Source organism: Urocampus carinirostris, chromosome 5 (assembly GCF_059441175.1).
Source record: "Urocampus carinirostris isolate Australia breed hairy pipefish chromosome 5, RoL_Ucar_1.0, whole genome shotgun sequence".
NCBI classification, from domain to species: Eukaryota; Metazoa; Chordata; class Actinopteri; order Syngnathiformes; family Syngnathidae; genus Urocampus; species Urocampus carinirostris.
Window position 1 is genome coordinate 8,507,101 of NC_142353.1, and position 25,777 is coordinate 8,532,877.

The following is a 25,777-nucleotide window of genomic DNA, read 5'->3' on the forward strand; positions in this document are numbered from 1 at the left end:
CCCAAGACACACAACAGTGCAAGTTATGAAAATAATGACAAAATATCAATAATGTGTTTCAAGACTTTTAGGACGAATGTGTGTACGTATAAAGATGTCAAAGATTCACATCTGTGCTGCTGTTACAGCAACTGTTTTATTTATTGAATAAGTTATTGTGTTAAAATATAACACAAGGCTAACTACAGATGTAAGTTTATAAAGTGTTCTGCATGAATAATTTTGGGTTCATTTGAGCTTTAAGTTGAAAATTGGAACAAAAAAGTACTACTTCCACCTTTTCTGTATCACTTCGGGTTCGGCCCACTCTGGAAAAGGCTGACAGCACTGTTGCATGTCCAATTCATAACCATCCATGTTGAAGGATTAACAAGGCAATACTTTATGTTTCTAAATGTGTTTATAGAAATGTATAAACAATTGTATCTTGTCATGGATCAGACAAATGTTAGGTTTATGCACTTCATTTACCTAATTGACACATGGTCTAAAAGAACTGTATTGTGACAGTTTTCACTATATGGAGAAGGGAATTAAAGTCTCAATTCACTGTGGCCATGGTTCTTCTTTGGTGGTTTAGCTCGGTGTCATAACGATGACACTACATTATCAATAAGCCTGAATGGAAAGCAAATAACGACCACTCGATTACTAAGGTTAGAACTGTGATCACGTCATATACAATAAATCTGTCTCCTTGTTTGCAGTATTTATTGACATTTTAACTCAATAACTCTGCTTGCACGTTGTTTTGAAAATAATATTCACCGCAAAAAAACAACGATCTAAACTGCAGGAGAGAGACACAGGCTGTGGCATTTTATATTCTAATAACTCATCAAACGTCACATGGTAAAATAAAATCCATTGAAGAACTAACTTTTCTCTGGAGATTAGGGTTGGCAGTTTGGTTGAATTTTGTCCTAAAATATAGGGTGTAGCTCTCACTGAAAGAAAATATCTCTAAGTATTTCATTGCTCCTTGAGTTAAAAAAGTTCCCAACTCCTGTCTTAAAGTCATGCTGCACTTCAGTGTTTAAGCTGTTTATGGATCAAACAGCCCATTTCAAAAATCATGACAAAGAACAGGCTTACTTTTTAGGCCGGTAGTCTGGGATGCTCCTGTCCAGGGAGATCCTGTCACTGAGATGAGCATTGTAGCCATACTCTTCGTACTTGCCCTCGGCATCACGGCTGTCCTCCCCGAGTGAGGCGGCTGCTCCCCCCTGACCCAGTCCTCCGGGCCCCTCCACTAACCCCATGGGTTTTGCCAAACCTGTCAAAATAAATGACAAAAGAGGATCAGAGAGGTGGATGCAAACAGAGTGGGCAGATTGAGGTGAGCAGAAGAGGGCACTGTGAATGGCAGGTGATTGACATTTGATGGCAGAAAGCTTAAGCCTCAGAAGCAGTTTCGATACAGCAAGACCTCATCTGCAGGGCGTCATTATGTCGGCTGTCGGTGACGGAGCTGCAGAACGCTCGCTTGGACAAGGGCATGACTGTGCTCCACAGTAGAGGAGCACTGGTATGAAAGCCGTCACGGTTATCACAAAGAAAAACAGATGAATGACAACTGATAGTTACAATAAAAACAAAATTGGATGATACTTTACGTATTTACATTTCGCAGTGGCATACAATTACAGAGCTACTCTTTAAAGTAATGGTGGACGGATTGATTCGAATATCAATATTTTCGATACTGAGCGAGTACTTGCATTAGAATGATATTATCATCTTAGAATCGATACTTCCCATTTAAACCATTGATTATGGCTACACAATTAACCAAAATGTAATCAATATCGCAATGTGATGTAGAGTGATAGTGTAATCAAGACACTGTGTTTTTTTTCAAGAATTTATAGTTTTTTTGTTTTTTTAGTTTCTTATTTGAACGATTGAGTGTTTGGCCAACAAGAAATGTCATAATTCAGGTTTTCACAGCGCCGGACAATCAGAGGCATTTTTAATGGCACTAGCTAATAAAGGCAAGGCAAAGTATGCTAGGTGTATGTGCGACTGTGATAGGCAAGTGAAATCTGTTAGTCAAACTGTCCTTGCACGAACAGCTATTAATACAAATGTGACAGCTCATACTTTTATTGGCTCGTAACATTGATAAGAAAAGAAAGGGAAAAACTCAAAAGAGCGCAAAGAAATGCTGATCACCAGTGGGTGTTCCATGCACAGTTATCGCGTCCGGGAATCGACCAAGACGGCATCAGAAGGGATAGCTAAAAGCGAGACTAACAACTTTTAAGCTTACAAACATTTACTTAAGCTTGAGTTACCTGATACTAGCCTGTTGCTAGCTAGCTTCCTAAACGGAAAAGTTCAGCCCTCCGATTTCTTATCACCTATTTTATAATGACAATAAAGACCATGTATTTAAACTACAAGCCTGCTGATTTTATTGTTTGTTCTTTTACTCCCTGGATGTTAGTTTTAAAACAATTGTATAAAATAGTTGAAATAAAAGTAATTCTATATTAGATAACCTATTTTTTTGCAACGTTTGGTCTGACTAACTGGGCTTTAGCCAGATTGCTAATTGTGATTCGCTCAAGGGAGTCTCCACTATATTAATCTGGGACCACGCCACAATGATTTGATCAGGGAAGGACGGACATGCTGTACAATAATTCAAGGGAATTGGACAGCCGAATGGTTTCAAAATCCACAAATACACTTTTCTTTTAAATGGCTATGGAAATGTATTCAAATAGCGTCGTTAATGCGGCTGTATTTCCAATGTTAATTTTGTACTCCATTTGTTTAATCCATTCACAACAGATTTTGAAAGCTTTCTGAGTAGAGATATGTAGTCAATGGATAGATAAAAAATAAATGTGTACTCTTCTTTAAAAGTCATAATTCTAGCCACATTATTTAATCAATGAAAATTAGCCTTTTCAAAATAAATTGCAAATATGAAATCAAATGTGTTCCTGACCCAGTAACCTTGTTCCGTATTGTTCTCAATGCTGAAAGAGTAATTACTTTATCTTCCTCCTTATGTCTGGTCACAAGACAAATGGGTAAAAACAAGCACTTGAGAAGCAGTTCCGTTGAGGCTATTATTACGATGAAACAAATAAATTAATAAAACCAAATATTCTGGGCTTCTGAGTACAGAACAAAACTGTATGTTTCACAATTAGCCTGACAAAATGTCTGACAACCATTATATGCCATATAGATGGGCTCTGACAAAAACTTAAGTCAATGGAAAATCCCAGCTTCACACCCGTCCCCTTTCCAGACTAGAAAGTCTTAACAAAAGACTAATTAGAATTAATGATTATGATGTAAATGAAACATGTGAAACACTTTAAGACTGAATAACACCTAAAGGAATGGATGTTTCAAAGCAGTCTTGTAATTATATCATGAAGTAAATAATTACCCTGTATTTATATGAATACTTAAAAGGTGCGTCGTTTACCACTATACAAGTGAAGGAGACATAAATGACTAAAATAAGAAAAAAAAGGTATGATTAAAAACGTCTTACAATCATTACCTTATATGCAATGGCACATTTCAATATTACAACAATACAAATCTCTTGAATCATAATGAGCCATTACTAATAATGAATCACATTTTTCTTTTTTTTCTGTAAAATATTATTTTTAAAGGTGTGGTGCGCTGTTTGAGGTGTCTTTGAAATCTTGAAAGTAGAATATTTTCTATTGAATACGTGCTGAGAATGTCAAATAGCCTTTATATATTTTTCCATCGCGCCATTCTGCTTTTATGTTGCTTTTGGCAACGCTGTTTAGGAGGTGCACCACATTGGAGAGGTTTGGAGGTGGAGAGCGATATCATGCTCGTCCTGGTTTTTTTTTTCTTCTGAGTGTAGCATTAAAAAGGTTAAAGTAAGAAAAGGAGTTCATTTACACGAGTCTAAGTAACGCCAATTTTTGCACGCGCCACACAAGCAGCTTGACAATGGCTGCAACAATTATTTAAGCCAGAGGATAGCTCATTTCTTAATTCCTGAATGCACCTTTAATAACTTTTAAATTACATTTTAAAATTAGCAGAGGAATCTGCCAGTGGAACAAGATTACGTACATTCCGTACAAAAAGTTCCGAAGCATAAGTCGCACCAGACAAAAAATACACAAATAAGAAGGAAAACGCCAAGATAAGTTGTATCTGGAGTATAAGTCGCATTTCAGGGGAAAAATCTCAGTGGCCTTGGGGGTAAGGGTGCCCGCCCCGAGACTGGGAGGTTGTGGTTCAAGCCTCGACCGAGTCATACCTAAGACTTACAACATTGGTACCCGTTGCCTCCCTGATTGGCGTTCAGCATTAGGGGTTGGAATTGGGGGCTTTTGTCACCTAATGACTCCCAACAGATCAGTTGGGTTGAGCGAGGGGGCTGGGAATCCCCTCCTCTGTATCAATCTCCCAGAAAGAGTCAGAAATGACTCTAGACACCTCCCACTAGGGGGATATGGCTCCGGTGTGTATATATATATATATATATATACATATATATATATATATATATATATATACTGCCCGGAGATGGCTGGGATGGGCTCCAGCCCCCCGCGACCCTAATGAGGATAAGCGGTACGGCTGATGATGAGAGATGAGATATATATATATATATATATATATATATATATATATATATATATATATATATATATAAGGTGTAAATGCTTCTTAACTGTTCTATTACAGTTCCCCAAAAATTACATGCAAAGTAATTTTAGTGACATTTGCTCAAGTGAAGTATGCTTATTGAGCATTTTACGCAGGGGGACATTTTTCGTCACATCAAGGCTGGGTTGAATGCATCAACACGGGCCTGGAGCGCCCTCTTGCGGTTTAGTGTGAAAATAACACATGTATTGATATACTGGTAATATAAAATTATAACATAATAATATAATAATGTGTTGATAGTTTCACATATATGTCGCACCCCGGGCAAACTATGAAAAAAAAATCTGTAACTTGTACTCCATAAAATAGGGTACTCCAAACTTTAATAGGGGACTTTTTGAAATGTAGGCACATCACTAAATTTGGACTTGATTTATGCAGGTTCTTTAGTCCCCTGTCTTTTCATTTTCTCTCTTTCTGTAATTCTTAGCCCTTGGTCATCCGCCGCCTCGACACATTATGCCTGTTCTGTCTGACGGAGCTAATTATGGTGCTTTGCATGCCAAACTTCAAATGTAACCCTACACTGATTAAGGTGACTCATCATGACAATAACTTCAAACCGATGTCACTGTGAATTTGCAAATTTTAAAAATGGGATTAGGGGAAGAAAAAACATGTCTGACAGTTCAGCAAGCCTATTTTCAACACAAATATCTTACTTAAATATATGTTATAACTTATACAAGACTAGCATTTAATACATAGCATAAAATTTGTCAATCTAAGTATGGGAAGCATTGATTTAGCTTATTCTAATCATATTGGCTTTAAAATATAATTTTAACTTCTTTAAAACACACATATCATTACAGTGAGGTGCATTTCTCTATAAACACAGAAAAAAACACAATATATGACAAAAGGAGGTTATTCTGTCAGTACTTCTAGAGCACATGTGTGAGACTCATGGCCCGCGGGCCAAACGTGGCACACCATGTCATTTTTTATGACCTGCAGGACAATGCTGAGAGAAGCAGAAGAGAAACATGAGCAACAATCAATGACCTGATATTGTAAATATGTCCACTGGATATCACCAAAGCCAGGCCCCACTTGCAAAGCAACCACTGTAGCGGCATTTGCTTGACTTGACTTGACTTATTATGATGAATCAATCAAAGAACATTGGGGAAATCCATCCTGGCGTTATATTAGTTCAAATAAAAGTCACAGACATGCTGTTTAAAGCAATACAAAAAAAATTACATCTGGGTGTTTTTGCAAAACTTTACATCAGCGTTGCCTGATTTTCATAATATATCTGAAATCTAACAACCGAGTTCCAATATTCAGGTAAACATTGTCATAAAATAAAATACAAATAATGGTCTGAACGTCTTTTAGACCATTAAATCGATCATTTGGGTTAATGAGTTTTTGTATACTATTTATGCGAGCTTGAAATACTAAACACCACTGAAGATTTGAACAAAAACGGAAAAGAAAACAGGTTTTTCCCATGAGAGTGACTCAACATGCCCTTCTCCAGTCACGGTGGTGGCATTTTGACAATTCTGGGTGGAGCTTGCGTCACAGTACGGCCATCTGGCACCTTAGTCGTGCCGCCAAACAACACAGAAACCCTCCGCAGCCAAAGGCGACAAACGAGAGGGTCTCTCTCTCTATGCATGAGACTCGGAAGCGAAATATCGCTTGCCCGTATTTTGTCAGCCCCTCTTTTTTTGGTTTATCTTTGTGGTCCTCTACCACTCTTTGACCACAATAAATAATTTTGTGTAACAATGGCCACAATCAAGGGTTGAATAGCTTCTAGTCTAGTAGTATTCTGGGTAACAATCAAGAATGTCAAGGAAATAGAATGTGTTTGCGGCACATGCAAAAGTGCATTACTTTTTAAAAATTGCTTGGGTGTTCTATTTATGTTTTTTCTTTACCAATTCTCTAAAATTAAGACACAGGGTACAGCAGAAATATGGGACTGTTTATTTAGCAATCCCCTTGACTGTAAAATGTGGCATTCCGCAGGGCTCAGAACTTTATCCCCTCCTTTTCAGTATATATATATATATATATATATATATATATATATATATATATATATGCTTCCGCTAGGTGATATCATTCGCACGTATGATATTAGTTTCCTTTGCAATGCAAATGGCACTCAACTGCATATGCTGATGGAGGAAAGTGCTCCGTTATGTTGTACGCCTGGATCATTGAGATAAAAATATGTATGACACTTAATGTATCGCGCCTTAACCCAGAAAAAAATAAAATGTTAATTATTGGTACAGCCCAATATTGTGACTTGTTCTGCTCTGAACTTTGACAATTAATATCACCCAGAGTGACTCGGTCAAAAATGTAAGTGTGACATTTGACCTTAATTTATCATTTCAGATACATGTTAAGATTAGTACAGGAATAGCTTTTTTCCAGCTTGTTTCATTGCCAAGATTCCCCCTGTGCTGTCCCAGTCAGATGCGGAGACTAAAATTGTATTTGTTAACTCACATCTCGATTACTGTCATGTACTACTCTTAGTTGAACTGTTTATATTGATCCTTAAAACACACTTATATGCTATAGCTTATGAGCGATGTTGACTTATACTCTAGTCTTTTTGTCCTTGAGGGAGAAGGATGAGCCTGGTTGTTGCACAGTGCATGCATTTTGAGCAATCGTACCAGCACTTATATAAGATGTAAGCCATCATGCAGTTTCAGGTCAAGGGATGTTGTAAAGGTGGTCTGTGCGGCCCTTTGAGACTTTTTGTCATTATGGGCTATACTGTACAAAAAAACACGACTTGACGATACCAACTTTAAAACGATACTCAGCATGAACAGTCTAAAACCGGACTTTTCAAATTAATTGATATCTCCTCTCCTTATTTTGAGTGTCTACTAAACTTTAAAGTAACAACAATCATTTTAAATTAAAGTTTCAATAGAAAGGTAATAATCCATTTTGAAAGAAAGTTTATGCATCCAGGAAAAAAAAATACTGGACGATTTGACTTGATATTAGTTTGTTAATGCGATCACAGATTTTATTGTTTGGGGCTGAGGTGTGCACCAAATCAGAATCATTGCTCTCATGATCACCCTCTGCCATCCGGCAATAGAATTGCGTGCCTCACTCTGTATCTGCTCAGCACAGTAATATTCATTCATTCATTCATTCATTCATTCATTCATTCATTCATTCATTCATTCATTCATTCATTCATTATCTGCACCGCTTACACTCAGTAGGGTCACCGGGGTGCTGGAGCCCATCCCAGCCGTCCTTGGGCAGTGGGCAGGGGACACCCTGAACTGGTTGCCACCCAGTCGCAGGGCACACAGGGACAGACAAATTGCTCACTTATTCGCACCTAGGGACAATTTGGACCGGCCAATTAACCTGACATGCATGTTTCTGGAATTTGGGAGGAAACCGGAGTGCCCGGAGGAAACCCACGCAAGCACGGGGAGAGCATGCAAACTCCACACAGAAAAGTTCGATCTCATGAAATGTGCCGCACATGCTCTAACCACTGCCCCACCGTGCTGCCCAGCACAGTAATACATTACATACTAATGGAATTAATACTATTCACAATACAATGTCCAAAAGTATGCAATATAACACACTTTATCATTGAAAAAAAATGCATTTAATATATTTTTAATTTCATATTCCCGTTCAGATAGTCTAGGCACAGCTTCTCCTGCCTCCCTGATTGCTTTAGACTGTTTGAAAAAATGCAAAAGTTGACCGATGATTGGCCCTTGTCAAATAAGATAACTTTTAAGTGAACTGAGTGTGTGTGTGTGAGTGGCTGAACATGCAGTATAATTAATCCACTTTGTTAATGTCTTTCACGCATGGACTCTTGCGATAACACAATGTCCATGACTTTAGGCAAACAGTGCCAAAAGGAGCAACACTATCCACTTTTTGAAACATATTCTATTGAGTGGCTGGCTGCTGATTTTCAGGTAAGCCACTGAATCTATTATCCCCATTTGTCAAGGCTGAGAAGAATTGATTTGTATCCGCTCGCAACACTGGTTCGTCACGCACAGCCTCATCTACATATCTTCATTAGAATATATATGTGTCCTTTTGCTTCTTTCAGCCTTCCTTTTTCCATAATGCGGCGCCGCGCTGTTGCGAGCAATACGCTACATACTGCTCTCTTGCAGGCAGTGATTTGCATCGTTAAGATACAGTGTCCTTTCTCATCATGCCTTGGAATGGCAACAGCTGTTTTTTTTTTTTTGGGGGGGGGGGGGGGCTATAATTGGGCATTATAGATAAGAAGCGTATCAGGTTCTGCAGCTGGGCCCATCCTATCAGTACCTTCATACGGGAACAAGACGCTGAGAGTGCCTTGCATAGCTGACGAAAAGAGCTTGGTGTGAACTCCAACAAAGGAATATTGAATAAGGGGCTCAGGTATAATGCAAAAACTTTCACAGGCTGAGACCCTCTATCGTTTTACAGAATGCCCTGAGCTGTAGTTGAGTTTGTAGTTTACTTGTCCGATATTTCGGATGCCTTTGTTTGGCTTTCTCACATATTTCCAAATATGTCTAATTGTCCATTGATGTAGTTGTCCATATGTGGCTTCTGATCAGTTCAAGGTGGAGTTGGCCTGTTACTTAAGTAGGTACAGTATATCCACATACATTTTTTTGCGAATTTATTGCCGTTTTGGGACATTTTACACAATGGCAAGTACAACAATTTTTAATGGAGAACAGTTCCTGTGTCCCTTTCATGACAAAGGACAAGACATAGGGTGGGGTGGGAGTGCAAATATCGGCTAAAATGAAGAGTCCCAAAAAATGTTTTTCTCTAGTACTGTGCTGTGCAGTCAGAGGAGGCAGGTGAGGCAATGTGTTCTTATTATGTATTGGCTTAATTTTTTTACATTACATTATGAATATTACTTATATAATTGGTATAATATATATTTAACATATTACTGTGTTGAACGTTGTAGGAGAAATTGTAGGTTCGATAATCTTTTAAGTCTTCTTTCGTGATTGAATTAAGTACATCGGGAACCAGCCATGAGGGGGAGCCTTTTATTTCGTCATCCCAAAAGAACTCAGAGAACTCCAGACATAACAATGCTTTTATAGCTTCAGCCCAAAAGGTGGCCCTAGTCCTCAGTAATCAACACGGACATGTTGTTCGTACCCTTATTAGGACATGTTGTTGCCTCAGTTTGCTCAGAGTCCTTGAAGAAAGGCCTTGCAGGTCTCATGCCCTTTTTGGGAAACTCGACTATCTTTTCAAGGATCTTCTCGAATGATGTCAACATTCCCTCACTACTGTAAGCAACGTAAGCAGGTTTTTCTACATTTCTAAATGTATGCAACTCTATTCTACAAATGCAAGTCTATTTTCCACAACATATCCCCCCTTTGGGAGTTTATACTCCCACTTTGAATGGAAATTAAAATTGAAAAATCAATACAGGGTAGTGGTAAAATATCCTAAATCATAGCTACACGGACAGAATTATCGGAATCAAAAAATAAAAATAAATTCCTGGCGGTCAGCCTGCTGCGATTATCCCAACTCTTGTTATTCATGTTTCGATAAAAAAAAAACCCCCAACACTCCAAACATCTGACCCATGCACTAACCCCCCCCTTCATTTATCTTTATCCGTACATACTGGATTATACACGTAGACCGTCGACGGTTGATCGGTACGTGATAAAGGTAAATGAATAATTGAACTGATAAGTGATAACAAATTTTGGTAACAGTCGTTGATACATTTCAAGATGAGTGCATGACTGGATAGTGATACAGTATACACATTGGCCTTTGGCCTGACCCCCGTGAACAATTTGAAGACCATGCATTGTCGTATTCGTCAACGGGTGTCGTGAAGTCAGATGTTGGAGTGAGTGTTCATCCCAGCAGGCATCACGCGCAGTTTCCATGCAGCCCAAAACCCGGAAGCGACGATGCATCCTGACCATCCTAGACAGCAGCATACTCCCCGGCAGTGTGACATACCAACAAGAGAATCACAATTAGAAAACATCATATTTGTAGCTTTTATTCCTAGCGCTTTTGTGTGTTGTGTGTCAACCGAAATTACTATTAGATATTTCATTTAGTCCAGATCATTGTATGTGTCCATTCCCTCAGATGCTCCATCATATAGTGTAGGTTTTCCCGACCGTTGATGCCGCCAGATAAAAATCATGACGTTCTCCTATTGTACTAAAGGCCTTGTTAGTGTAATAAATAAAACGTCGTTGGTTGTAATAAATTAATAAATGTAATTAATCCAGTCTGCGGTCTCATCCGGAGTTATCCAGATAAATATTGAATATTGAATATTAGCACTTGCTTTTTAGCCCACTAGTCCAAATGGGAAATTGACATATAACCATCCCAATTAATTTTACCTTATTCTCATTTTATTTCTTTACCAAACCAACTAAATCTACTATTTTAGCTTCGCCTACTTAATGTGAAATTGACGTGCATTGATCTTATAACCATGCCTTCATCTCACATTAATCTATCCCAATTCACTCAATTGGATTTTTTCCTCGTCTTTACATTCCTTAATTCTCCAATTCTTAACAGTAAAACGAAACATTTTTATTCATTTTCTGTCACTATTCCATCTTTTCATGGTGTGGTTCTGGCATTAACTTAATGCATTTAAAATAACTCAACATAATTTTTCTAAACCTTTCACCCCTAAATTCATCGTTTTCCAACTGAAAAACATTTATTTTCCGGGAACTCCATAGGCTCTCGGACGTTACGTTGCACACCCTTAGTGTCAAAACGATTTCCCAAAAAACGAACGTTTTAGATTCCTAACGAGATGTGCTATCGTTTCCATCCAAAACAATACATTTCAAACCGTCATACTCTTTAAAAAACGTTTTTCTCGTTACAATGAGCACTGTAGTTCTTCCTTTTTCTTTTTCCTTCGATAGTTTTCTGTTATTTCTTTCAGTTACGTGGGCCGAGTAAACGCCAGCGCTGGACAACCATATAAGACAAGAAAGATAAGAATACAGGAAAGAATACAAACACTTACAACATTGAACAAACATAAAACATGAGACAAGACAGATGGCCCACAAATTTTAATTTACTTAGTTTAATTAAGTCAGTGCACATTGAAGCCATGCGCCTACACAACTACCGAGTTTTGGTTATGGTTTTGTGAGTATTCCTAGTCTGAGTTCCTGTTTGCCTGTAAGCCTGTTTTTGTTTTGTTTTGTCCCTGGGTGTTGGACAATTTTGCTAAATAAGAGTAACTGGTCGTTATGCGATTGAGTTCTGGTCCAGTCTGCACTTAACTCAACCATTCCTGCAGTAGTATTTTATAATATTTACAAAATAAGATTCTGTAATATTTTCAAAGTAGGTTGTAGTACACCTGAGGCTTTATGTTCGAAGGATTCCTTTAGTAGTGCTAGTATTAATGCTGTTGTAGTTTTGTAGCAGTATTCTTGCAGGATTTCTGTAGTTGGTCTTTTTAGAATTATAGCTACACCATATACTATGTTCCTGTTTGTAAGCTCCATATTTCGTTTCCTAGTAATTCCATTTATATTATTGTAATACTTTGCCATCTCATTTCTTGTTCCCTTTTGGTTAACTGCAACCGAATAGCCGGATTAAACCCTAGAGGTTTAATTCTGACCCAATTGTGGAAAAATGTGTTCGATTAACTTGTTTACCCCCGTGCTCAGCACATTTCTTTTTATAATACAATTTTTATGTATTGTGTGGTATGTATTTTTGTTTTTTTGTTTTTTGTAAATACTGTATTAAACCTTATCTTTTCCGTTCCTTTACCTCACTTTGATGATGGAGTGTCATGCCAAATTTAATTGTCAGTTACAATATGTTAACCCGTTCAGTAACTATGTAGTATATCACTAGTGGCATTTCTGCATTACCGTATTACTGTCGTAGTACTTCTACGGTGTTTTTCTTTCAGCGAATTTAATTTCACTGTGTGACGTTTGAGTGTTCCATATCAATAGAGGTGTAGGACTTAAAATTCGACTCCCTCCCGCCGTCACTTATGAGTGCTGAGGCTCATTTTGTCTGTCGTTTTGTCTCAAAGTTAATTTTGTGAAAATGTCAAAAATTCCTAAAACTGAAGATACTTAGTATTTACTTTTAGCGCTGGGCAATGGAGTAAAATGCGCATGTCCTGTTTATAGTTCCTAACACCCACCCAATCAAATTGTTTGAGTTGCTTCGCTACAGATTCTGGATAAAACGTTAACGTTCGTTTTGGGTTAAAGTTTTTTCCTGTGAGTTTCTATCAAAAATGTCTCGATAGTGAACCTAAATTGTTTAATCAGCTTCCTTATAAAGTATTTTTAGTAATTTACATCCAAAACAGGGACTGCTGGTGTGACAACGTGACTGTAAACTGGAGTTACTGGAGTTTTCCATAACATGAGCATCACCTAGGGGCAGTGGATATGACACAATAATTAGAAGAAAATAGTGCTTCTTTGGGCACTGTGACTCTCCTTTTTTATCCTGTTAAGCACTTTTATTTCGGTTGCACTACACAATGCAGAGACATCTTGGGGTCAATTTATACACACTGTCCCTTTAAAAGGTTTTGAGTGCATGTTTCTCATGACACCATATTTTACAAATTATATTTTACACGTTTTCGTCTTATCTCAATTTTTTTTTTTTTTTTTTTTTTTTTTCCGTGATAATTTAATTTTGGTACTTCCGAGCTCCCATACCTCAGGGCCAATGAGCCCTTCATGAGGTAAAATGTACTTGTACTTTCGAAATTCTCAACCGTTTTGGTATGTTGTACAGTAGTGTCACACTTAACCGGGCTGCTGTCTTTTTGATGCGTCAAGGTCTGCACTTCCGGACCCGCGATTTCCATTCGCCGTTGCGATTTCTCGAGCTCTGCTCCTAGTAACAACCATATCAAACAACTTATTACCACACACCACTTTATCATACACATCTTGTTTTCCTAATTTAACATTACTGCCCTGTTGATCCTGGTTGATCCCATTGACGGTGGCAGCGTGAGCCTTGGTACAGTGGTTCAGTTGGTACCAGGTTGAGCTGCCCTCGACCCGGACTGCGGTCGGCGTTGCCCTCACGACGGTGTACGGTCCCTTATGCCTCGGTTGGTTCCACTCTCGACGAAACCTTGATGTAGACGAGATCCCCTGGGACCACCGTCTTCTCAAACGGTCGTTCGACCTTGGACTCTCGTCTCTTAACCAGCCGGTAGATGACAGCCGTCAATTGTCTCATACAGTCTCTCAGTTCAGTTTGTAGTTGCCCAAGTGGCGGTCCCTTGTAGGGACCTCCCAGATGCGGCGCTGGTCTGCCTGTTAGCATTTCATGCGGTGGTAAATGCGTGATCCAATGAGTTTGCATGCGATAACTCATCAGCGCTAACTGTAGCGCATCCCCTCAGTTGAGCCTAGTACTCACACAGATCTTGTTCATCTTTGATTTTAATATTCCATTTACTCTTTCCACGACCTTTTGAACTAATGCTTATTACGACCATCTGAGCTTATTTCAGACGGTATACCAAATCGCGGAATAACTTCTCTGATCAAAAACTGTATTACTGTTTCCGCACCCAGATCTTTTGATTGAACTGCTCCTGATATTGTTCTCTGCACAGATTTCATATACTGGTTGAGCACTCCGTCTACCGTGGCCTGTAAATACGGAGACCTGTAACCTTATTTCTCCAGCTATTTTACAAAGGTATTCCCCCTGTTACCTATTCTCCTTAATAATCCTCCTGATGCTCCTGCATCTGGAGACACATCACCGTTTCCCTGGAAAGCAGATTCAAAATACAATTTTAGCAGTATTCCTGTGTTAAAAATAAAATAATTTACAATCCAAACGTATCAATATTCCTCAGATTTGTAAACACCACGTCAATCAACAAGATCCTAACGTGATTCAATGCAGACTCGTGTTGTTCGTTATCACCGCCTCGGCCTTGGACGTCTGGCTCAGTCCATTGTGACGTTCCAGCGCAATATGCTGCAGGAATGTGTCCATGAGCCTTATCAGTGCAACACTGACCTTGGTCGTGCCCAGTTTTCCTCCTCTTTCTCCTCGAAACTGGCTGCAATCAGTTCAGATTGCCCCCTGCTCACTGTTTGAGGACAGCCTGGATGTGCTCCAGTGTCCCCACGACCCTGCTGTAGACAAGCGGCGCAGACAACGGATGAGTGAACGTTTTTGTTTGTTCTTTGCTTGTTTTTCTGTCCATCTTCAGCCCTTTTCAACAGTCCGTTTGACTTCAGAATCCTGTTAAATCAGTCATGTTTACAAACTCGGATGTTTAGTCTAGGTTAAATGACCATGAAGACATCATCTTAGCAATTAAATTCTTAAATTTTTCATGGTCTTTCTCAAGATCGAGTAATCTGCTCCTTATTGTCTTTTGAAAATGCTTGACAAATCGTTTTCTTAATTTACCCAAACTATACCTTTAACGGAACAAGATCTCACAAATCAAAAGGCCACACGCAGACGAAGCGCTGGACGAATCATTCATCCCAATGTATTCCCCAGTAACGTAAGTATCTTACACTTATCTCACACACCAATCGCGCAATATTTTCTCATCCCGGTTTCACTGCTTCCCAAAACCCCTCATGCCGTTAAACCACTCTCTACTACCACTGTGTCCTCGCCCGCGAGAATAAGCAGTCACTCCATCTTTCATCCATACGTCTTTAACTCCCCTCCCAACGGCAAACAAAACGAAAAACAAAACAGACAAAAAGAAACAAAGGTTCTCCTCCGCACAGCGTCGTCCCAGCCCCTAAACAGTTAAGAAATCATCCGCACACACTCACTCCGGCGGGCGGGTTCGAGCGAGCGGAGGAGAAACCGAACCGAACAGAACACACATCCACATACAGAGAGACACACGCACAATTATCGCCAGCTGGCACACACCCCCACACACAAAGTTCGATTACAACTGTCTCAAACACACTCCCATCCCTAACACGCATTCAGACGCGCGAAAGATACACACAAGACCGCAAAAGGCAAAGACGCACACCAAGCAACTCACGCACACACCAACAGCCAACATTCCCGAGCGAGATAACGCTCAGAGCGAAAAAAAAACGTCAGTACACACACAGCTCCTCCAACGCTGTCTATACGCGAAGTCATCTCAATAATACAACATCTAAACATCTGCTCATTAACCTCTGCCGGTACAACTCTTCACATAAAAAACACATCCCCGTAGGACCATTAATAGATCGTCTACTTTCCGTCACTGAAAATATCAGCAACTGATGACGTGTCATCATCGCCTTCTAGACTGATCTCCTTTTAACATCGCCACGGATCGGCAGATTATCACAAGAAAATTCCCGAGCGAGATATCGCTCAGAATGAAAAAAAAACGTCAGCACACACACAGCTCCTCAGACGCTGTTCATACGCGAAGTCATCTCAATAATACAACATCTGAACATCTGCTCATTAACCTCTGCCGGTATAACTCTCCACATAAAAAACACACACCCCCGTATGACCATTAACAGATCGTTACTCTCTGTCACCGAAAATATCAGCAACCGATGACTCCTCATCATCGCCTTCTAGACCGATCTCCTTCAACATCACCACGGAGAACCGAACCGTCACCAAATGCACAAACACCGACACTTAGTTCACTGTTACTTCATCTAGACTCCCCGGAGCCCGACCAAAAACATCACAACAGTCCCTGAGCACAAGATTGTCTCCGGACATAAACCTCATATCAACTCATACAATCCGTCCAACTTGTTGCCGGACTACAGACGGATTACCCACGTGCACGCATTTTCATAATTTAGCCCTCACGTCACATGCTCCAATGTACTTCACTTACCCCGACAAGCAAGGAAAGGAAAGAGAAACCTTGTCCTTACCTCAACCGCTCGTCGGGGCAGCATTCACGACAAGAAGTAAATTTGAGCCAAAAACCACGTTGGGGCGCCATTTAATGTAGGAGAAATTGTAGGTTCGATAATCTTTTAAGTCTTCTTTCGTGATTGAATTAAGTACATCGGGAACCAGCCATGAGGGGGAGCCTTTTATTTCGTCATCCCAAAAGAACTCAGAGAACTCCAGACATAACAATGCTTTTATAGCTTCAGCCCAAAAGGCGGCCCTAGTCCTCAGTAATCAACACGGACATGTTGTTCGTACCCTTATTAGGACATGTTGTTGCCTCAGTTTGCTCAGAGTCCTTGAAGAAAGGCCTTGCAGGTCTCATGCCCTTTTTGGGAAACTCGACTATCTTTTCAAGGATCTTCTCGAATGATGTCAACATTCCCTCACTACTGTAAGCAACGTAAGCAGGTTTTTCTACATTTCTAAATGTATGCAACTCTATTCTACAAATGCAAGTCTATTTTCCACAACAACGTCTGCAGATGCAGGGTGAGGCACACAATTCTCTTGCATTGTGGCAGAGGGGAGTAGTGAGACCAAGTATTCTGAGTTGGCACACACCTCAGCTGCAAACATGGGACAGTATTTGCAAACAAACAGGAAATCAAGCTATCCAGCACTTATTTTATTATTTTCGTTGGTGGACCGGTTTTTGATCGATTATTACCTTACTACCGATGCTTTTATTAAAAAAGAACAACACATAGACCTTAATTATAAGGTAAGACCACAACAGGTCCTTTCCCCCATTATTTTTAACTGCAGTTTATATTTTGCTTTCTTGCCCTGCCAAAAAATTGATGAATAATCTGTAGGTTCATTTTTTTCTAAATCTGACTGATCTTCACCATAGACCAACCTTACCGCATGCCACTGCTTTAGTATATACACCAAAATGAATGGATACAATTCATTACAGCAAAAATATGTCTTAACGTTTGCCAACTCCACCGAATGACTATTCAGAATGTATTTGATCAAAATTAAATGCATAAATGAACACACCAAGTACACCAAAATGTCAGTGTCAGAAATTCTATCTGACTTCTAGGTAATTTTTTATAAGAAGTTTCTGCTAGGTCTGTATAAAAATCTCTTGGGTCTGAAAAACACCACAATGCACAAAGCAGACCTCGGCAGCTGACTACCAATTTTCGAGCTACATATGGAAGCCTGGACAGGGGAATTGCTCCACCTTTAGATTGTGAAAGAAATGCACCTAATAATTTGACTTAAGCACAACCAGAGCAAATATATTGCCCTTTGTTTCCTAATATCTTCCCTCTTCTCTATGCTTATTTCTTTCTTTGCACACCATTTTCTGTCCTTCCCCTCTTAAACATTGTCCTGGCCGAATGCAGCTTTCAATAAATATCCATCATAATAATACTGGCCATATGGCATTATATAAAACTCGGTGGTGCTCGGCAAAACTGCTCCACCACTAAAGGATCGCATAGTCTCCATTCTGCATCACAGGGCAGACGAACAGTACGGATTAAAAGAAGATGAATACTATTTTTTTTCTTTTGTTTTCATTTGAATGGTTATTGTGGACTGAACAAAGATAACAAGAATATGGCTAATAGTAGCATGCAACGCTACTTTTTCTTTTCCCCATTTATGTTCGACTTCTACTAATAGTGTTAAGACCAAAATATTGCATTCAGGTAAACAAACATATTTAAGTTAATTGTGTTCCGAAAAGACAATGTCCATGAACAAAGCCGGTTGGTCGCAAATCGTCTGACATAAAAAATAAATACATTTTCTCTTTCGTAGTTTTTTTTTAAATTTCTGACTTGAAATGATAATACTATCACAAGTAACGGTTCAGCTTTAAATTTCCCGAGATCGGACTTGAGGGTTCCTCTCTAAGGAATAAATAAATGGGAAAAATGTCACATTTATTCCCTTTGCGACATCCAATATAGCTGCATAGTCAACATACTATACAGTGCCTAAGGCAAGGTTGCTGTAAATGTTAACTATGGTAATGATTGCCAGCAGGTGCCACCAAGGGCTTGCATAGCTAAGCTGAGTGAGTCATAATTGTGTGTTGCAATTCTGCTTTTACAAAATCCAGGACAGGATCATGAAAAATCTTGTCTATAGGTCATCATAATAATTTGACCCAAATGCCTTGACTTTTAAACTATGTTCCCCTAAAAAGACTCAAGTCTGATGATAGGACTCATTTATTACTCTAACTGACAAATTGGCATACATCGTTAAATGAGACTTATCCCTTAAAAATGTTAATAGTATTATTTTATTGACCTTATTTAGAATTTTGGATGATAGATTTTCTACGTGTTTGAATGAACATCTGGGTCAGGAGAAGGGTAAAAACAAGCGCTGGAGTGAGCAGTTTTATTTTTTCTTTATCACAATAAAACTAATAATGTGAATAAAACAGAACAGAATAATGAGAACAGAAAATGTCTTGATGGTATTATATTTTCATAACTGAATGGACAAACAAAAGAGTTAGTGGAAATTTCCCAATGCACCAGCTTAACACCTGTCTATCATCCAGACTGAATCCTGCAGGTGGTTTGATAAGACTCAGCACCTCTTTCCCAACGGTAAATTAGAACACCACTTGGAATAATGTAAAAACTGTGTAACGACTAGATAAACTGATATTTTGTCGCGACAAATGAAAAAAACAAGAAGTAAATAAGTGCTTTTAAATATATGGATAATCATAAAGTGCATTAATTACCACAAAACGATTCATTTGATTCAAATATTAATGTGTTAAATTCAAAGAACGGAAATGAACTTGAAAACTCACATAAATAGGACTGAAGGCAATATCAATTTTCTAACAATCACTACTCCATTTTTATTCATTTATGTCGATTTTCATCATTAACAAAATTGTTTATTCATGAACAGCTCAAAAAGTACAAAAAGAAATGTAGTCATTTTCGCAAAAACTATAGATATCATCTTTATATAACTATCTTTTGCGGGGATGCATTTTGGCCATATTGCACAGCAGTGTCATCACTTCAAAGAAATAGATTTTGGCTCTAAACTTTTCCAACAAGGCATCAAGTTATAGGCTCTGTAGATTGCCCTACTTTCAACTTTCACTCAAGCAAGAAAATACTTCAAATATACATCAGTATATTTTGTACTATCAGATCCTACATAGAAAGATAAAGACATCAGGGATTTACACAGCAATTCATATTATTTAATTCCCTTGGACAAACAATACAATTTTAGATTAGATCAATAAGCAGTAGCCATTATGACATCAGAATAAAATGTTAGTCTTTGATATAGATGTGCGAACAGGTCGAGTCAATCACATAGAACCATGATAATTATAGTTAGCAAAACACTTTGGAACGTTTCATAAAGAACCAAGCCTGTAGCAGAAGCAGACAGAGCAGGCATGCAATAAATAGATTGAATTGACTCGATACACAAATAGAACAAGCATTCAGAAGTAAGAACATTCCAACATTAATAGTTAATCATGTGCGCATGGTAACAATGAGGCTGATACAAGTACTGGAGAGACGATACAGCATTTGTTGACTTTAATGCACTATTTCAGGTCAAAACATGGCTTGGTAAGCCGGTTAACAAGCTTAAAACGTTTTCATCTGATTAGCAAAAACGCCAACAGCGGCGGCTGCATTCACAACTCGGGTTGGGAGCCGAAAACCGTCACGTTGATGCTCCGTGCAGCAAAAGAAGCTGCTAACCATTTTTGAAGGTTTTTTTTTACTCTGAGTCGGGCTTGCCCGCCATCAAAAGTACAATTCCAGGACTTGTTTATGTCCTTCAAATCTAATTGAACCTGGGTGTAACTACCGTGACATGCCACTGCAAGGCAATAAACAACAGAGGAAATGGCACGGGTGATTACTTCATATCGCTGCTGGACATAGTGAGAGGCACTTGGAGGCCCACTTCAGGCTACGGCTTTTCCACCAATGAAATGGGGGTCACCTAAAGATGATGAATATTATGTTTGGGGTTATTAAGATTATCAACAAAAAAAAAAAGCATGCATTGATCGTGTGTGAATGCTTTCAAGCAGAGATGGTGCATCCACTTATTCATCGCCCAATACTATGTTACACTATTTCTCATATATATAAATCGGATTACACTTCAGACCACTTTTTCCAGGTCGATACCAGTATTGAACTTTATTCTTCAGGGCATATCCTAGATAACTTGCTAAGCCTGGCGGTCAGGGACGTGGCTTGGAATATAATTTCAAATAGGGAATGTATTGATAATTGGGAAAGCAAGGGATGACTACAAAAAAAAATCACTACAATTTGTCTCTTGGTAAGATGGCCTATAACAGGGTTCTCCAACTGGGGGCCTGCTGGCATCGGGTAGCACAATGATAAACCTGAGTAGCGCGCAAACAGGTTCTAAAAGTAAAGTAACTCATCACTATTAGGTCCTTACAATGTTGTTGTAAACTAGATTTCTAAGTGACATTATGTTTTTAGTGGTTGACTTAACTTCTAATAATAAAATCCTGGTAACAATGTAGTAACAACATAGTAACAAAATAAGTTGTTATTTAATAAATGTATGTCAAAATAGGAGCACTTCGCGGCATTTGATAACAAAGAGTAGATATAAGCGACTTCCCTAGTGAACCCTGGCCTAAAATAGAATATAGTTTTTCGTCAAGGGGTTAGTGACGAAACAATGGGGACAGGAAATTATTAACACATGAGCCAGCATAATCGTTAGCCATAGCGGGGTTGGGCACAAAAAGTTTAGTAGTAACAAATACCAAAACCCCTTGAATTTTTGAAACATTAAAACTACCTAGAAAAAGAATTAGGACCCTAGATATGTTAAAATAAAGTCGTATATATATCAAAGCGGCAGTTTTTCCAAATAATTATGGATTGCTGTAACGACATTTTTATTTTTCTGATATCAAATTACATGTTTCTAATACGAGAATATCCAGCAGATTGCTAAATGGTAAATTGTCTGCATTTATATAGCGCTTTTCAAGTGAATGAAGACCTCCCAAAGCGCTTTACAATGTGCTTCACACTTACCCATTCTCACACACACTTACACACCAAAAGCGGCCATGCAGCCATGCAAGGCGCCGACCTACTTATTGGGGGCATTAGGGATTCAGTGTCTCACCCAAGGAATGAATTCATATGAAATAATTAACATTTGCTGCTAACAATTGCCAAAGGTCCAGTTAGAAAAATATCACATAAAGAAATGAATGAAATAGTTCACTATCAAAGTTAAATCTTTTTTTTTCTGTTTTCAGGTATATTTGCTCATTTTCAATAGAGACGTAAACGAATAAAAATAAATAATAATTCAATTAATTCAATTCAATTCAATTAATGATTCAATTTAAGAAGAAAAATACTTTTTAATTGTTTCAGGTTGGCTCTTTTTTTATTATCATCATTATTGTAGTATAGCAACCAATCATTAAAATGAGCAAATCATAATTTGCAGTCATTCAATTATGTTGGAATATTACCTTTCAAATTTCCACAGAAAATTAGTTCAAAATATATATTACAATAAGAAAAACAATTATACAATTCTTGTTTTATTTTTTATTTGAATAAAAAAGAGTTTAAAACATAAAAAATAAAAATGATAATATTACAAATGAGTATACTATGTATGCTAGCAATCCAAATGTTTTATTTTTGGCTGTATAGGAATGGAAAAAAACTGTGCATTTGATAGTTGTTTTTTTTATACTATAGTAAAATTCTGAATGGATATTATTAAAACAAGCAAACTTATTGGCTAAAAAAAATCTAAATTTGTTTTAATCATATCAATTTCTGCTGTAATGCTTGGAGCAAAATAAATTTTTATTCCTATATTGATCACTTAATATGATGCTTGTGCATCTTGTCAGCCTGTAGACATTATTTACAATAATTGACATGGGACTGAAACACAAAACAGAATCACAGGAGATCATTTGCATTCCAGACAACAAGGTCTACCCACATGTTGAATGCTGACATACAATCAAATTAAATTAAATAGTGTTTCGCTTCTACACTTGGAAAAGATGGCGGGGTGTGCTCTGTACTTGACACTCATATACAGCAAGCACCAGCTATGTTTTATAGTCAGTGCATCCTCATTAATTTCAGACTGATATTTCTGCCATGAGTTGTGTTCAACCAACTTGCTTATTTGTAAAGTCATTATCTTTGTCAACTTTTTTTCTACCAATACAGCAAAAAATACATATTTGGAATACTTTGTTAAGGATCACTGGGGATCTGAAGGCACGTTGCAATGCAAACTGGTTATAATCATTGAGCATATAAAGACCAATAATCATCCACACACATGCTATATTAGGGGGTCTAAAATAAACATGGCATTTGTTTTGGGATGTGATTACCTAAACACAATGACGTGCACTTACTGTCCTTATAAAAAAAAATGACATTTCAGCAAGAATGTTACATCAACATGCAGTATTGCAACATTGGCCAATTTGTTAGGGTTTTTTTAAGGTTCAAGCAAGTGTCATCAATTTAAGTGCTTTTGAATTATCTGTGCTCTCTACTGGTGGCAAGAATGAACTACATCAAACAAAGATTTTAAGCTATTGAACACGACAGGAAAGGGCACAGATGAATGTCTTTGAAATTGATTATGTGAACATGGATGTAGTAGAAAACAGTGGGACTAGCTATAATTCGACAATTGTTGGTCCTATTTTTGAGTGTCCATACAATCCATATGGTAAGTATAAAAACAAAATTTGGATAATGGAATATGACAGTTGGGTCTTTTCATTGTTCCATAACGTCTTGAATGTAATGCCACTCTTTCAATTTAATAATACAGATGTGCCAGGCATCAGTCACCAGGAACATAGCAGCTAAATTGATTAATCAATTTTAAAGAAGGGGAACAAAATGTTGTGGTTAACAGCTCAAGAGGTAAAGCGCTCGTCTTGGGATCAAGAGGTCGCAAGTTCGTTTCTTGGCTCCCCCTGTTGTACATCAAAGTGTCCTTGGGCAAGACACTGAGTTCCTAATGCTCCTGATGAGCATGGCTGACGCTGCCATCGTTTAGTTAGTGTGTGTAAAAGGGAAAGTCACATTGTAAAGCGCTTTGGGAGATCTTCAGTCCATATAGATGCAGACCATTTACCTTTTACTTTCCTTTTGATATTTTGTTTAATGTTCAGTAGACAGAAAACTACTTTTAATATATTCTTCTCAGCTCTCGTACTCACCTCTCTAATGCTGCCACCCTGTCCATCTTTTAATTCAAACTCAAAACCCACTTTTTCAGACTTTTCCATCCATCATAAAGTGCTTCACTACTTCACTTAATTCACTGGGAAAAATTTGAATTTTTTTTAAATATTATCTACTCTATAGAGTGTATGACTAAAGTATGCCAACTAGTGTTCTCCAATGTGGAATGGTGTGTTATTAGGTAACTAAAGTTATCTTTATACATGGTTGAATGTTAGGGCAGTTCCACTGTTTCACGAAAGAAAGGTAATTTAAAAAAAATCCATATTATGTGGAGGACTTGTATCAAAGTGGAAGTTATTGTAATTCACATATGGTGTATATTGCACACTTGTGTGTAACGTGCACCCCTTTTTCTTTTAATAGCATTCTGTACAAAACAATATAAACAAAAGCAAAAATTCAGCAAAGTCTATGATGTTGGATTAAGTTGGAACTGAACCCGGGTCGCTGAAGTGAGAGCCCTGAATTCTAACCACTGTATAGATAGGTGGTGGTGCATATGGCATATTAAAAAAGGCAGACAATTGTCATAATCACACTAATTTAGTCACAGTACCAGAGAAGAATGTTAATTTTGTTGTGCAGTTCAGAGGTTACAAGGACAATGAATATTATTCTATTATATTCTAAAAAATTTTAGTTGACTAATGTATTGTCATTGTAACATGCGGACTGCATGAAAAAATACAATTTGTGTCTCTATCAACTAAATATACTGTGAAAATAAGATAAAACTCATTGCCTTTTTATCAGTCATTATGATCTCTGGTGGTCTAGTGGATAGACTTTGACGCTCTCACAGCATCAACAATGGCACCACACATGCACTACACCAATGAACCTCGTTACAATAAATTGTTTGAGATAATACTGTAAAACCTCCTGTATAGCGCTCACCCAAACTTTGAGTTTTTTTTGGGTAAAAATAAATAAATCACGTTACACATGAAAGAAGACGATATTCTATTCCGAAGTCACGTCCCTACCGTTGAGCTGATTGTAGACGACATCCTCCAGCCTTTCAAGCCGCTGCAGAATCGACTGCCTGTCCACCAAGTTGTTAACTTTGCCATGCCTGGCGCGCAGCCTCTGCTCAGAAGCGCGTCCGATCTGGACAAACTCCTCAGATCGGTCCTGGATCCTGCAGTAGACCGAAAACAGGATGATCCCCACGAACACCAAAATGTTTACGGTCAGCAAAGTTTTAATTTTGCGTGCCACTGCCATTAACGTGACTAGCGAGCGGCCGCAGAGTCACAATTGTTCATGTGTGTCTCCTGAACTCCACTTTAGTGGGAGGAAAAATGAAAAAGATAAAGGTCAGCGCGCGGAGGGCAACTGAGTGATCCGTTCAGCACCACGGTCAGCTCACTTGGGACATGGCGAAATGAAGCGGCGTGATGTGGACTTGCAAGGCTGGAAGAAGCTCGCTCCTGTCGCAGCCACTTTTACAGCAAAGATTTGATTCCAGGGGACGCGTTTCTCGTCTTAAATAGCCGACAGCAGTTCCGAAAGCATCCCCGCTCGGTTAGCTCCGATATGTCTCGTCCATCTTCCCGGAGCATCACAACAAAAACACCCTCGATGCGTCTGAGAACGTGAAATCGGGCAGCTTAACTCCGCCGTGTGCGCGCATGTTTCAAATTTCAAAATATGAAGATAACACACGAGGACCTATCCTCATTTGCCGAATGCAGTCCTTTGTTGAGGTCCTCGGAGCAGGATTGCGAGCCGATTCACCTTGCAAAGCAGCAATGTTTCGCGTCAGTGATCGAGAGAGAGAGATGCTGCCTCTTCCCCACGCAGGCTCAAAGCTCGATATGCAGCGTTCTGACGTTCGCAGCCTCCTG

At 38.5% G+C, this 25,777-nt stretch overlaps 1 protein-coding gene across 1 annotated transcript in view; it reads right to left on the minus strand.

Moving 5' to 3' along the window:
- The window catches only part of galnt9 (polypeptide N-acetylgalactosaminyltransferase 9), a 135,333-nt gene extending 109,556 nt beyond the window's left edge, over positions 1–25,777 (minus strand). Inside the window, exons 1-2 of the mRNA XM_088335570.1 lie at positions 24,914–25,777; positions 1,096–1,276 (exon numbers count right to left, since the gene is read on the minus strand). Coding sequence (XP_088191696.1) covers positions 1,096–1,276; positions 24,914–25,154 — 422 coding nt within the window. The 5' untranslated portion in view covers positions 25,155–25,777. The remainder of the gene's footprint in view (positions 1–1,095; positions 1,277–24,913) is intronic.